Raw genomic sequence first — 12966 nt, 5'->3', positions numbered from 1 at the left:
ACAGTTGGCCCTTTTGTGCTTTTGTGCCAGATCTAGGCAGACAGTCAGAGAGCCCCCGGGGAAACGCTCCCCAGTCTTCCCTCATCACAAAAAAGCAAAAGAAGAGAGCCAAGCTCAACAATTAGAATAAGGCAGGTGGTGTCCAAACTGGCAGCATGTCTAATACAAAGTCTCAAATAAGGCGAGTTTCCCGTGAAAACCCATACTAAACACAGACGTCCCGTGGTCTGCAGCTCAACCCTACCAGCTCCCTCTACTCCAGACCTCCTGCCCACTTGTCAATAAACAGTTCCAGTAACACACCATGCGTCATGAATGAGAGCAATTCTTTCAAACATTCACAATACTAATTCTCATTCCAGTTCATGGAAGACCTTAACTTCCAAGGACAAAACATCATGTCAGAGAATAAACAGTGATCTCTGCATACACAAAAACGTGCCCTTGGAGAGCTGCAGGGTGCGGAGAAAGCAAGCTTGGGGTCCCTGCCACAAACAAGAACCGGCAGAATGGGAAGTGGGTGCGGGCCAGCAGAACCCTGGCCCTGGCGCACGCCTGACACCGTCAGGCGCGTCTCTGTACTCACCTTTCTCTTCTTGGTTACTCTGCTGGAGCCGTCGCTGCTTCTCTTCTCAGAGTCCTGCTTCTTTGCCACCAGCAGCTGCTTGTCTTCTGCTTTCCTGGGGTGACCGCCCTTCCCCAGGGGCTGGGGAATCCGAGTGAGAAGGTCTAGGGTTATCTTCACCACCAAGCTCGTTGGTGGTTGAGTGTCCTTGAGCGGTGAGAGCAATTTGGTGTCTCTCAAGGGTACCAGGAGTCTGTCTTTTTGGCCGTCCTCCTGGACAATCACCGCCTGTCGGCAGCCGCTAGTCCTGATGCCGCTGACACCACTGCTGCCCCTGCCACTGTGGGGTGGACCCTGGCTCTCAGTCAACGAGACAAGAGCAAAGTGCTCAGAGTTCCTGTTCCCAGCATTGTCCTTTGGAGGCTGAGGGCCTGAGGGGGCCTTGGAGGGGGCCGGGGAACCCTTGTGCTTCCTCCTCTCATTAGGGGTGGGCACAGCTGCCTGTGGCTTGGGCATAGTTGCCTGTGGTTTAGGCATGGGCCCTTCAGGCTTAGGCTCCCTGCTGCCCACAGAGCGTGGCCTGCCTTTCGTCTTCACCTTGGGTTTGTCTTTGGAAGTCTGTTCTTTTGAGCCATAGGGAAGGAGCCCTGGGTCACTTTCGGCAGGCCCGCTGCCCTGGGGCTCTGCCTGGCCAGAGCCCTTGGCAGGTTTTCTGGGTTGTTTGGTTCCGACAGTTTGCCGAGGTGGGGGCTCCTGCTGGGCAGGGGATTTCTGGCAGCTCCTCTTCCCAGGCTGGGGCCCCTCAGTGGGACCTCGGAGGGTTTTGCTGGAGCTCTTAGGGGGAGGGTCTTTGGACTCAGGGTGCGGCTGCTCAGTGCTGCGGTCTCCATCCTTACTTTCCTGGCGCCAGCGTGGAGACTCAGTGCTTGCGCGACCCTCGAGGGGCACTGGGGGCTGGCTGACCTTGGTCAACCAGTTGTCCAGCTGCCACTTGTTGGTTGTCGGAGGCTCGGGCTAGAAACCGAGATGGAGAAAAGTGTTATTAACTCTTCTGTGTTAGCAGTCCCGTCATACAGGACTGTCCCCAGGAGAATTGCTCATTCTGAGCCTAGGAATTTACCTTCTACTCATCCCCTTCAAATTATAAATCACAGTCTTTAATGGTTTAGAATAATCTTAAGCAATTTTGCAATTTGAGAACTTTGGTCAGTAGGTATTAATTAATAAGCTATTGGCAACGTCTGAGATGTCTTTGTAGTACGTCTTTCGTCCTGATGTCACAATTTGAACAGAATGAATGAACATGTATTGCCTTGTAATGCAGGGGACAAGGAATAAAAACCCCCTTTTCAATTGATAAGGATCCTTGCCTAACACTTGATTTCTCTTAGTTACTTAGAAACAGTAATTTCTATGTGATGGGATCACCACTAATATAAGAGATCTGATTTCCGAACTACAGAGAGCCATGGTGAAGGCACGTCAGCAGGGACACAGCATCTTTCACTGCAGGCAGCCAGGTCTGAAGCTGCACTTGCTGCCAAGCACAAAGACAAGATCCACAGCAGACAGACAGACAGCGGTACCCATTTTTACCCAAACAATTGATAGGGCAGATGGACAGAAGTTCCTAAAACATCCAGTGATTAAAACCGTTGCTGCTAAATTAACTGTGGATGCATACCATGCCAGGAGATATTTGGTCATTTTTTTGCGTGTGTGTGTGTGTGTGTGTGTGTGTGTGTATATATATGTATATATATATGTGCATATGTGTATATGTACATGCATATGTGTATATGTGTGTATATGTGTATGTATATATATATGGTGACTTACTTTCATATATTTTTAATATTTTATTTTGTAATTTTTTCATTTAAAATGTTTTTAGTCTGATACATTTATAGCATGTATATTAATTATTTTAATGGGGGTGGGTAATACTGAATACAGATGGCCAGAAGAGGGTATAAGATTCCCTCACAGTGGGAGCTGCGAACAGCCTGCTATTAACTGCTGAAAACCCAAGTCTGGTCCTCGACAAGACCATCTCTATCACTACATGAATTACAGAACATATGGGAAATGCCAGTGTTGACAGAGGGATGATTATATCTTAGAAGGCACCATGTATCACTCACTTGCTCTATTTCCCCTTCCCCAAGACCCACTCTTATTGAAGTGAACAGTTAAACCACACACGGGCCACCAGCGCTAACTGAAAGGTCTGACACATGAGACTTGACTGATTAGATCACGGATAAGAGCCATCCAGCCGGCTGAACCAAATATAATCTTTTTGATTTTGTTTAACTTGCTGGGGAACAAACTGGAAAGCCTGTGCCTGGCACGCTGGTGCTCTATCACTGACCTTTACACTCAGCCTCAGAGTGGAAGTTTTTCAAAGGGAAGATGGTTGACAGTATACCAGATAATCCAACTCTCCAAAAACATGCTGTATGGATGCCATTTTGGTCAGGCTGGGCCAGAAGTAAGATGGTGTAGCTTCTTGTGCTCACAGTGGGATAATACCACCGACAAGAAGCCAGCAGAGAAGCCAGGAGGGTTCCCGTAGGCAGAAAGGGGCTGGGCTCTTTTCTGTTTACACTATACTGCTCCTAGGGCAACAGATCTCTTGTCCAGCCTCCAACTTACACCAGCTCACCTAGGTGTTCATTTAAATTTCAGCAAGAGGGGAAAATGACTTCTATAATGTACAGAGCATGCTATCACATGGAAACACAGTGTTATTCTAACGCAACAAGGTGGTTAAGTGTGTGCAGAGAAGAGAGCAGCAGAGTGGCTCCTTGCCACGATTTCCTACTTAGACTCATGGCTTTTGGTAGCACAGAGGTTCAGTGAGCTGATAAAACTGTGTGGCAGAGTGCCCTGAAACCAAACCCTTCCCACCACTCCTTAGGAAAGGCTGGGACAGGACAACACCCCCTGTTACAGCTGCAGCCCTACCAATTACTGACGGGCTGCTCCAAATGTATTCACGTGTGGACGCAAAGGAAGAGTTGTTCCCACAACCCCACCCCTAAGAGAGTCCCTGAAGGGGTGTCCTGGTTACAGAAATAGCATACATTGACTTCCACTGTGGTCTTGAAGGTCCAGAAGGGAGTCCTATGGCCCACTTTTTTACAGTAAGCCCAAGTGGTATGCCCAACTAGGAGAAAAACTAGAAGCTCTTCCTCCAGACACTAATGGATTTGCAAACGTGGCTGCTAAAGGGTTAGGAATTATTTAGGTTGAGATGTTTGGATAAAAGATTTGGCTAAAGCAGACTATAACTTTCTAACAGAATAGATAACTTTCTAACAGAATCAAAGTTTGGCTTTTCATTTTTCTCTTCCTCATGTACTCTCTCAAAGGTGGTCAACCTAAATGATGAGAATGCTTCACGAATAAAAGGTACCAAGCTACGTGGCTGACACAGGCAAAAATTATGGGTTAATGCAAGATATAAGGGTTAATAAGAAGCCTGAGCTAATAGGCCAACCAGTTTATAATTAATGTAGACCTCTGTGTGTTTCTTTGGGACTGAATGGCTACCCAACCAGGTAGGACAGAAACCTCTGGCAACAAATGGTGCCAACATGGACAACTAAATCCACTTAAAACATGAGAGAGCGCTTGAGAAGTAATTCTAAGACACATACACACACAAAAATTTTAGCGAGTTTAAGAGAGGTCTTCCTGACTCAGCAAAAATCACACGGCTCCTTTAAGAAGGCTTCCTGGTTTGTGTTAGTTGCACAAACAGCTCTGGCTCTTTCAGGAGACCAAGCATTTAAATGGTGTTTCCAAGAAGTGTGTTACAAACTGCTTAATGGTGTGACATAGACCTGTTGTATCTTGGAACTCAGGTGGTGTGCACAGCTCGCAGAGGTGGTGAACAAGTCTCTACCATGTTAGACTGAGTGGAGCCAAAAGGCAAAGCACACCTTAGTCCTAGCCACACCTCCTTAGCATTTAAAAAAACTGGCCAGAAAATAATTACATATACACAATAAAGACAGATTCAGATAAAAAGACCTCTAAATGGGTCACAGTGCTGGATAAATGTATCTAGACATGAGAGAGAAGAAAAAGTATATAGACAGTTATAAAAAAGAAAGTTCTAAAAAAATAAAGTCTTTAAAGAGACAGTCACAGACTAAAGGAGAAAAGATAATAAAATAAATATTAAAAAGAGAGTAAAAACAAATAAGCCATGTAAAAATGAAATATACACAGAGAGTCTAAATTATGTATATTATTGTGTTTTCTTTGAATTTTTTTTTTTTACTGTGAAGAAGCTAAGTACAGAGAGACATTTCATTGTATGGGCTGCTAAGTTAAACCAACATACATATTTAAAATATATCTTGACTTCAAAATTTGGGTTTAGGATATATTGCTTTGGAAAAGAGGTTTTGCTTTTGTTTCCACAGAAGATGAGAATCTGTGGACTGCTTCCAGACTAATGTGGTCTAAAGGTAAGAGAAGGCACGGCGTGCAGTCTGAGCACATCTAAACACCCTCTTGGTTCTCCTAACCTCTAAAAGTAACAGATGTGTGTGTTTTAGAATGAATTATGGTTCAAAACAAAGTTTTGAGGTATACATAACAAATATGTACTTAAATTGCACTAACCTGATAACCTGAGTTTGATGCCTGGTACCCAGGCAAAGGTGTCAGAGACATGAGCTTCTGAGAGGAGTCCTCTGTTCACCCCCAAGGTGACTCACACAAGTGTGCCCACACAAACACAGATTAAATAAGGAAATGGGCATGGTGGTGTATGCCTTTAACCCTAGCACTTAAGAGGCAGAGGCAGGCAGATCCCTTCCAAGCTAGTCTATGGAATGAGTTCCTGGCCACCTAGAGCCACTTAGTGAGACATTGTCTCAAAGCTAATTAGTAATTAAAAATACAAGTGGGTGAGAGAGTGTATACAGTTGATTATGTAATCCATGTTCCCCTCAACCAAAAGGGAAAACTTAGTAAATATTCACTTCAAAGGGGACAAAAAGCAATTAAATAGCTAAGGGAAAGTGAAAGTAATTCAAGACAAGATATTCCCAAAAAAGAGCCTCAGCACAGAACCCAGAGCACAGACCCCACACGCAGAGACGCAGCCTGCTCGCTGAAGCGAGTTTAAGAGGCCGTGAGGCAGGAACGTTATTCTGCACCTAGGAAGTTCCAATCTGCCTTGCTGGTCTTGTGAGAGCTAGGGCATACTATGTAACCCAGGCTGCCCCCGAGCCTCAGGATCCTCAGTTGGAAGTTTATAGGTGATCCTACCACAGCAAGCTTTATTTCAGTTATTTTGTGATCACTGAGCCAAGGTTAAATCATTTTCTAGTGTTCTTTTTACTCTTGGCGGCACTGGGGATGACCCAAGGGCCCCAGTGCTACAACACCAGCAAGGAATGTTTGGTTTGATTTTTGGAGACAGGGTTTCTGTGTAGCCCTGGCTGTCCTGCTGACCATGAACTCCCAGAGATCCTTCACCTCTGCCTCCCAAGTGCTGGGGTTAAAGGTGTGCACCATCACCACCCAGCCAAACTTCATTGTTTTCACCACCCAGCCAAACTTCATTGTTTTATTGAACATTTTCTATTAATAATGTATGTAATAAGCACGCACATTTTTCTTACTGAAGATGAAGCACAGGGCTAAGAATTCAGCTCAGTGGCAGAATGCATGCTAAGTATGCTCTACACTCATGTTCTGGCACCAAAAACAACAAAGCACCTCACACGAAGCTCTTGTAGGGACCAGCACAGAACATGTTTGTCACCCTCCCTCCCAAAATCCGTGTGAATCACTTCATATAGTCAGTGCCACAGGAGGAACAGGGAGACCCACGAGCTGTTTTAAACTCTAAAAGGCACTTCAAATGCATTTAACACTGACCCACGCCCATGCACTGTAAAAACCTCACAAAAAACTAAAACAAGGACAGCCCTTGGCATTGTTGTATGCCAGGCAGAGCCCCGCCTACCAGCATAGGACTCACTTCCTCAATCTCAGATGCCCTCACCCAGCCCCTGAGCTCACAGTCCGCTCTCCAGCCGAGTTCAGCTGCTGTTCTAGATGACCTAACATCTCGTGGAGATGCATACAGAAAACGCTAATGTTGTCTTATCAAAAAAGCCTCATGTCTTGGCATTCTAATCTTAAATACAGAAGCAGTGTTCTCCATAAGGGCTGGCCTCATCTCATAAAACAGAAATAAAGAAGCCTTCCTTTTTCATGAGCTCAGTTTTTATGCTGCTGCCTGGGTTCTGAGGCCATGCAGGCAACCTTGTTAGCTATTACAGACAGGTTCTAGTGGGTGACCAAACAGCACATGGTGTGAATTCTCTAGGGAAACATGGTTCTCATGACTTCCAGGCTTACTGTTTGTCCATCGTTACAGTACTTCCAAAGTGGGCATCAACACACTCGGTTGTCCTTATGCTACCTGGGACAGGAAGGAGCAAGAACCAGATTCCTGGCAAATCGCTCTGCCATCAGTTTTACTGCATGGCATTTAGTGATTCAAACACAGAATGATGACCTGCTCCTAGCTCACATCTCTTTCCTTTTCTTTCAGTAGCCGATTCATGAATTCCTCAAAGACCCTTCCACTGACACTAATGCAGTAACCTACTTAGAACAAGTTTCCTTTCTAAAAGAGGACGGAGCGCAACCACTCTTAGGAAGCGCCCACCCCAAAGCCAGAATGCTGTCATCTTGGATTGCCTTTGAAGGGGCCATGCTACCTCGGGTGCTGGGGTTTCGAGGGGCTCGTTCTCCTCCGTGTCGCTGGAGCTGCTCTCAGTCTCGGAGTCCGAGGAGCTGTCGGACGCACTGCTCTCTGACTCTGCACTACTGGAATGTGCTGACACCACTGGTTCGGGAAGCGGCTGTGGGGCGCTGCAAAGCAAGCAGAGGTGCAATCAGAGGCTCCCCCTTGCCTCTGCCCATCCACCTGCTCCTAGAAAGCAAAAGCGCCAACGCTGGCTTAGCATCCGGTGGTCGCAAACTGTGTAAGAGGAGTGGCATCAAGCCGGCCTATCATCTGCTGGATGATAGAAACAATACCTATGCATACGTCAGGGGCCAGGGCTGGTAAACCAGGGCCTGGACAGCCGAAGACGTTTTCTAAATAAAGTTTTATTAGAGCATGCCATTGACTGCTGTCTCCGAGGCCATCTGTGCTGGCTTTTGTGCTGTGACAGCACAGTTAAGCAATTACAACAGAGAGTTACATATCCCACAGAGGCTAAAATATTCACTATGTGGCTCATGAAGATTGCTGGCTCCTACTACATACAGCTCAAAAGAAGTAAAGGAAAGGTTAGTGTGTAAGCCGCCCTGTTTTCTCTACACAGGACCTAACTACACAGCAACCAGACACCGCTGAACACAGAGAGTTCCTTGGCAGGGTGAGCTCAGAAGCGGCCCAGTCACTTCCTGGTGGAGTTAGACAATGGGCCATTCTTTATGCCTAGCTGGGCAAGAACAACTCCAAGTCTTATGAGTCGGCTATTAACTGTAGGTCCATGAGAAAACATACAGATCAGGGCTAGGCATAGAGTTTCAAACCATATGCAGTCTTAGCTGCCCTAAATGGCAGTAGCTAAAGCAGACATCTTTAACGTTTTGAAACCTCCCGACGATATTCTCAAAACAAACCCTTATTAAATAATAAATAGTGTAATAAAAATCCACGGGCTGGGCTAGTCACAGGGACTCCATCAGTGCTGAGTCAGCAGGAGGGGGGCAGTGGGGTGCACCAGTGACAGCGGAAGGCACCCCTGGGAAGGAGCTCCTGCTCCGGCCTTTCCCAGCATCTGGGTTCACTGCTGCCTTTTCCTTGGCTTTTATAATAAATAGACCAGTTTGTCATATTTTATGAGTCAACATGAGCTACTCGAGATGTTAACAAGATTGGATATAAATAAGTGGGCTGGGTTACGAACCGTGAGCTGTATGGTGAATGCTTCCTTTACTGTTACATCATTGCTACTGACACCAGGTCTTTTCTGGTGACCTTCTCTCTAGGTGGCTGGGCGCCCTGCAAGTCTGTGAGGGACGGGTCGTTTTCACCTTACATCATCTTATTTAGTACCGGGGGGAAATACGACAAAACTAGTTCAAAAAATAGTTTCCAATTCCCAAACACAGAACATTACTTTTCTAAACAGGGCCTACTCATTTGAAGGTGAAATTAATGAGGCTCCCCTCACATTAAATGTCCTGGGAGTCACATTTTAAAGCAGCCAAGATGAAGAAAAGAGAAACCCCGGGAACAACAATTCTCTTTGTCAATCAATTTCCAGTTTTGAGACACTCACAGATGAGGCCAGCTGGGACGGCAGCTCCAGGGACTTTGTTTCCACACCCCAGCACCCAGACCATGCAGCCACACCTGATTCTCTGGCGGGGGCTGAGTCAAGAGCTTGTGCTTGGAAGGCAAAGACTTTACCAACTCTTGACGCCTTCCACGTTCCCGGGGTTAATGACCTCCCTCCAGTTCCCAGCAGCTGACTTGGGTTTTGGCTACAGAGGAACTGAGTCCGCCTTTACTCTCATTTGGTTTAGGTGTGTGGCAGGGGAGCAGCAGTTCTGGGGTCAGCAAGGAGGGCCGTGCACACAGTACCTTGGAGGTGCAGATGGGGACGGAGGTTTCTCTGCAGCCTGGACATTAAGAACAGAAACACTGGTTAGGACAAGCAGCCGGGGTGCATTCGGTGGACTCAGAAGGGTTCTTGGTCTCTGAGTTCAACACTCACTTGTTCCGTATCGCTGTCTTCACTGTCGCTGAGTTGCAGGTCATCCTCAAGCATGCTGGGAAAAACAGAGGAAAATTGAGAGAACCCCTAATAACTTGGGGGGGGGGGCATTTAAATAGTACATGTGCTTAAAGCCACTGAAGAGGGACAGGGCAGGGATAAACTGGAGGCTTGCTTTGCTCGCTTACTCAGATCAATTTTAAAGACACTGAAGAGGGACAGGGCAGGGGTAAACTGGAGGCTTGCTTTGCTCGCTTACTCAAATCAATTTTCTAGAAACTCACGCTTTACCATTTTAACTCTGGAAGCAGATCAGCCAAACTACAGAACTTCTGGCAGCCATGTCTAATCCGCCCTGAGACTGTGCCCTCAACTCCTTCAATGAGAGCATCCACACAAACAGAAAAGACAGAGAAGATACATGAAGACACACACACACAAACAGCTTTCTCCCATGGCCGCTAAGAAAGTTAATAATAATAAATGATTATCATAACGTGCTGATGCTGAACTAATGGAGAGTATTTATTTTTTATTCATTTGTTTTTTGAGATAGGATTTCTCTGCAGCTTTGGAGTCTATCCTGGCTCTAGCTCCGTAGACCAGGCTGGCCTCGAACTCACAGAGGTCCACCTGCCTCTGCCTCCCAAGTGTAGTAATTAAAGGCGTGCGCCACCACTGCCCAGTTGAATGTAAGTATTTAAACAGTATTAAGCACACAAAGCCCCAAGACGACCAAATGATTCTTTTCATTTTTGTCCAGAGGGCACTGTTAATACTGAGCACTGTTTTTCACAGGCAAAAAAAAATAAAAAAATAAAAAAAAAATCATTCTCTTTTGTCTACTTGGATACAAACCCAATCAATGTTCTGTTAATTTAATTAGTAACATAAATGGCCCTGTTGCTGGTAAGATATTTTAATCTTACAGCTACTGATTCTGGCAGGGAAAATAAAGTCAGTTCATTCCCTGACACTTCTCTTGCTGCACACTGCTAGGCACTCGGGCTTGTGGAAAACGTTTCTGAACAGCACACGTTTTCTCGGCGTGAGCACCTGTCCTTCCGTGCTCACACTTTCTCCAGGGGACCCCAAATATCAAAGGCAACAATCACTCACTGTTCTTCAAGTTTATAGGCGAAACCATTTTTTTAAAGGAGGGAGAAAAATGGGGGGGGGGGTCTGGCATTTTTTGTGTCCCAGAAAACAAATTAAAAATCCTTTGATAGCTCTCAAAACACCTCTTCAGTAAGCTGGGCTTAAGTTCCTACTGCAGCACCAGGAAGGAGGAAGGCATGGCTCCTTCAGGAAGCCCTGGTAAAACGCATTACATTTTCTAATGGGAGAAATGACAGAACTTCATGAATGATCACATGCATGTGACTTGCTAATTCTACCAAGGAACTGTTTCAGCAGTGAATGCGCTAAAGCTGTCTGTGTACGATTTCTATAAGGAGAACTGAGGCTGGGTGCGCTCTGCAGGCTCACATGTCTACCCAAGCACTCGGGAGGCAGAGGCAGACCCATCTCTGAGTTCAAGCAAGGCCAATCTAGTCTACAGTTTCAGAACAGGTAGTAGGGCTACACAAAGAATACCTGTCAAAAAAAAAAAAAAAAAAAAAAAAAGAGGAGGAGGAGAACGAGGAGGAAAGAGAGAAAAGAAAATTTTTAGGTACTTATAAGTTAAAGATCTCACCCCATGTTTATCAAATAGAAACTAAATTCTTATTTTACCATGGCTAGAAAACACGGCCTTCAGTCATGGGACTTGGCAGCTGGCCATCAGAATGGTATGACAAATAAAGTTACATAACAGGTTTGCCACTAAGCTGGCTGGGCTAGGGGACACAGCAAAAGGCATTATATTTGCAGGAAAAAAACTCACAAGGTATAACACAATGGGGAGGGGGAATCCTGGCCAACTTGGCCATGTGTCGTCAGGATTAACCACAAACAACAGACCTACAGGAAGAAACCATGCCCCTTAGCTACTGGGTTTCTTTTGTACGAAATTAGAAACTAATCTTTCTTAATTTTCGGTACACAAAAGATCCTGTAACCCTACCGCACTCCCATCCACAGCAGAGAATTAAAAAGTTCATTTATGTTTCCCCCGTGCTACGGAATAACACCCAACTTCTGTGGATATAGTCTCCTTAAGTCAGTAAAGGCGCACGCAGGAAGTTCGAGCTCATCTAGAAACACCAGGCACCATGGGAGTTCTCCTTCCAGAAGTCATAGAGGATGACAACATGTCTGCTGGTATATAATCTATTCAAGTCTCAAATCTATTCAAGGGCCAGGTCTCGGGGAAGGAAGACTGACTGCATAAACACGGATTTAAGAAATCATTTTAATCACTTCTGTAAGCTATTAGTGCAATATATACACTCAGTCTTTCCTATGGCCTAAATCTGTGAAGATAATTTATTTAATAAAGAACTGAAAAAGCTGGCTAGAGCTGGGGTGGTGGTGTACACCTTTAATCCCAGTGCTCAGAAGGCAGAAGCAGGATCTGAGTTCAAGGCCAACTACAAAAGGTCTACACAAACAAATAAAATGTCAGTGAAATGGTTCAGAGGGTAGAGGTAGCTGCTTGCCAAGCAGGTTGACTGGAGTTGGACCCCGACCCCCGTCCCACATGGTAGAAAAGGGGACCCATGTCCGGCCTCCACACTATCATCACTCTGTGCACAGTGGGTAAGTAGGCAGGCAGACAGAAAAATGTTTTGAAGAAGAAGAGGAGGAGCAGGGAGAGGAGAAGGGGAAGATGAAGAGGAGGAGGAAGAGGAGGAGGCAGCACATGCCATTAGGTGGGAAGGTCGGGGCAGGAGGCAGAAATTGAAGCTCAACTTCAGAGAAGAGCAAGTTCAAATTCCAGGCCAATCTGGACTACATGAAACTTCTCAAAAAAACAAAAACAAAGACCTAATGTAGCTCATATGATAATCAGCAGACAGAAGTACACCGTCAGAGTCTGCTGATCCAGCCATAAGTAACCACAACCCTTCCGGAACACAGTTTAGGACAGATGTGGGTGACTCAGCACACGTCAGGATGCTGCCAGGAGGCAGGCAGTGGGGAGTCATTTCAAACTTTTAATAAGAAACGTGTATAAACACCCAGTTTGCTTAAAAATCATAATAAAACCTTGCTTAATAGGGGAAATTCATGAGTGCCATTATGATTTTCCAGAAGGAGAATCTCTACAGTTGCAGAAAATGGAGCTTGGGCACAAGAGAGGAGTCGGCTGCTCTGTCTCCTGGTTGTTTCCTCAGCAACTAGGTTTGTGTGCTATCTGTGAGGGAACCTGGTCCCTGAACACGGAGGGTGAGACGAAGCACACCTGGGTAAGGACCTCTAAATGAGAACTGAGATCTCCCTGAGCCAGTCCTGCTCCTGTGCCTAAATCCTAGGTCAAGAGAGCAGCAGCTCCCAGGGATGGGCCCCTCCTTATCCATCATGAACCCCAGGGATGGGCCCCCTCCCCTTGTCTATCATGAACCCCAGGGATGAGCCCCTCTCATCAACCATCATGAACCCCAGGAATGGTTCCCCCTCTCTCCTTGTCTATCGTGAACCCCAAAGATGGGCCCCTCTCCTCGACTATCATGAACCCCAGGAATG

General features: G+C 46.0%; 1 protein-coding gene across 2 annotated transcripts in view; it reads right to left on the bottom strand.

The window, feature by feature from the left end:
• Positions 1-12966, bottom strand: part of Aff1 (AF4/FMR2 family member 1) — a 165164-nt gene that overhangs the window by 18393 nt on the left and 133805 nt on the right. For both annotated transcript variants that reach the window (XM_026785170.1, XM_013350840.2), the window contains 4 exons: positions 9340-9394; positions 9207-9244; positions 7324-7477; positions 587-1579 (listed from right to left, as the gene is read on the bottom strand). In XM_026785170.1, coding sequence (XP_026640971.1) covers positions 587-1579; positions 7324-7477; positions 9207-9244; positions 9340-9394 — 1240 coding nt within the window. The remainder of the gene's footprint in view (positions 1-586; positions 1580-7323; positions 7478-9206; positions 9245-9339; positions 9395-12966) is intronic.

This window comes from Microtus ochrogaster, linkage group LG1, assembly GCF_000317375.1.
Source record: "Microtus ochrogaster isolate Prairie Vole_2 linkage group LG1, MicOch1.0, whole genome shotgun sequence".
Classification (NCBI taxonomy): domain Eukaryota; kingdom Metazoa; phylum Chordata; class Mammalia; order Rodentia; family Cricetidae; genus Microtus; species Microtus ochrogaster.
The sequence above is the reverse complement of the archived record's forward strand: the minus strand, read 5'-3'. Positions and strand labels throughout refer to the sequence as shown.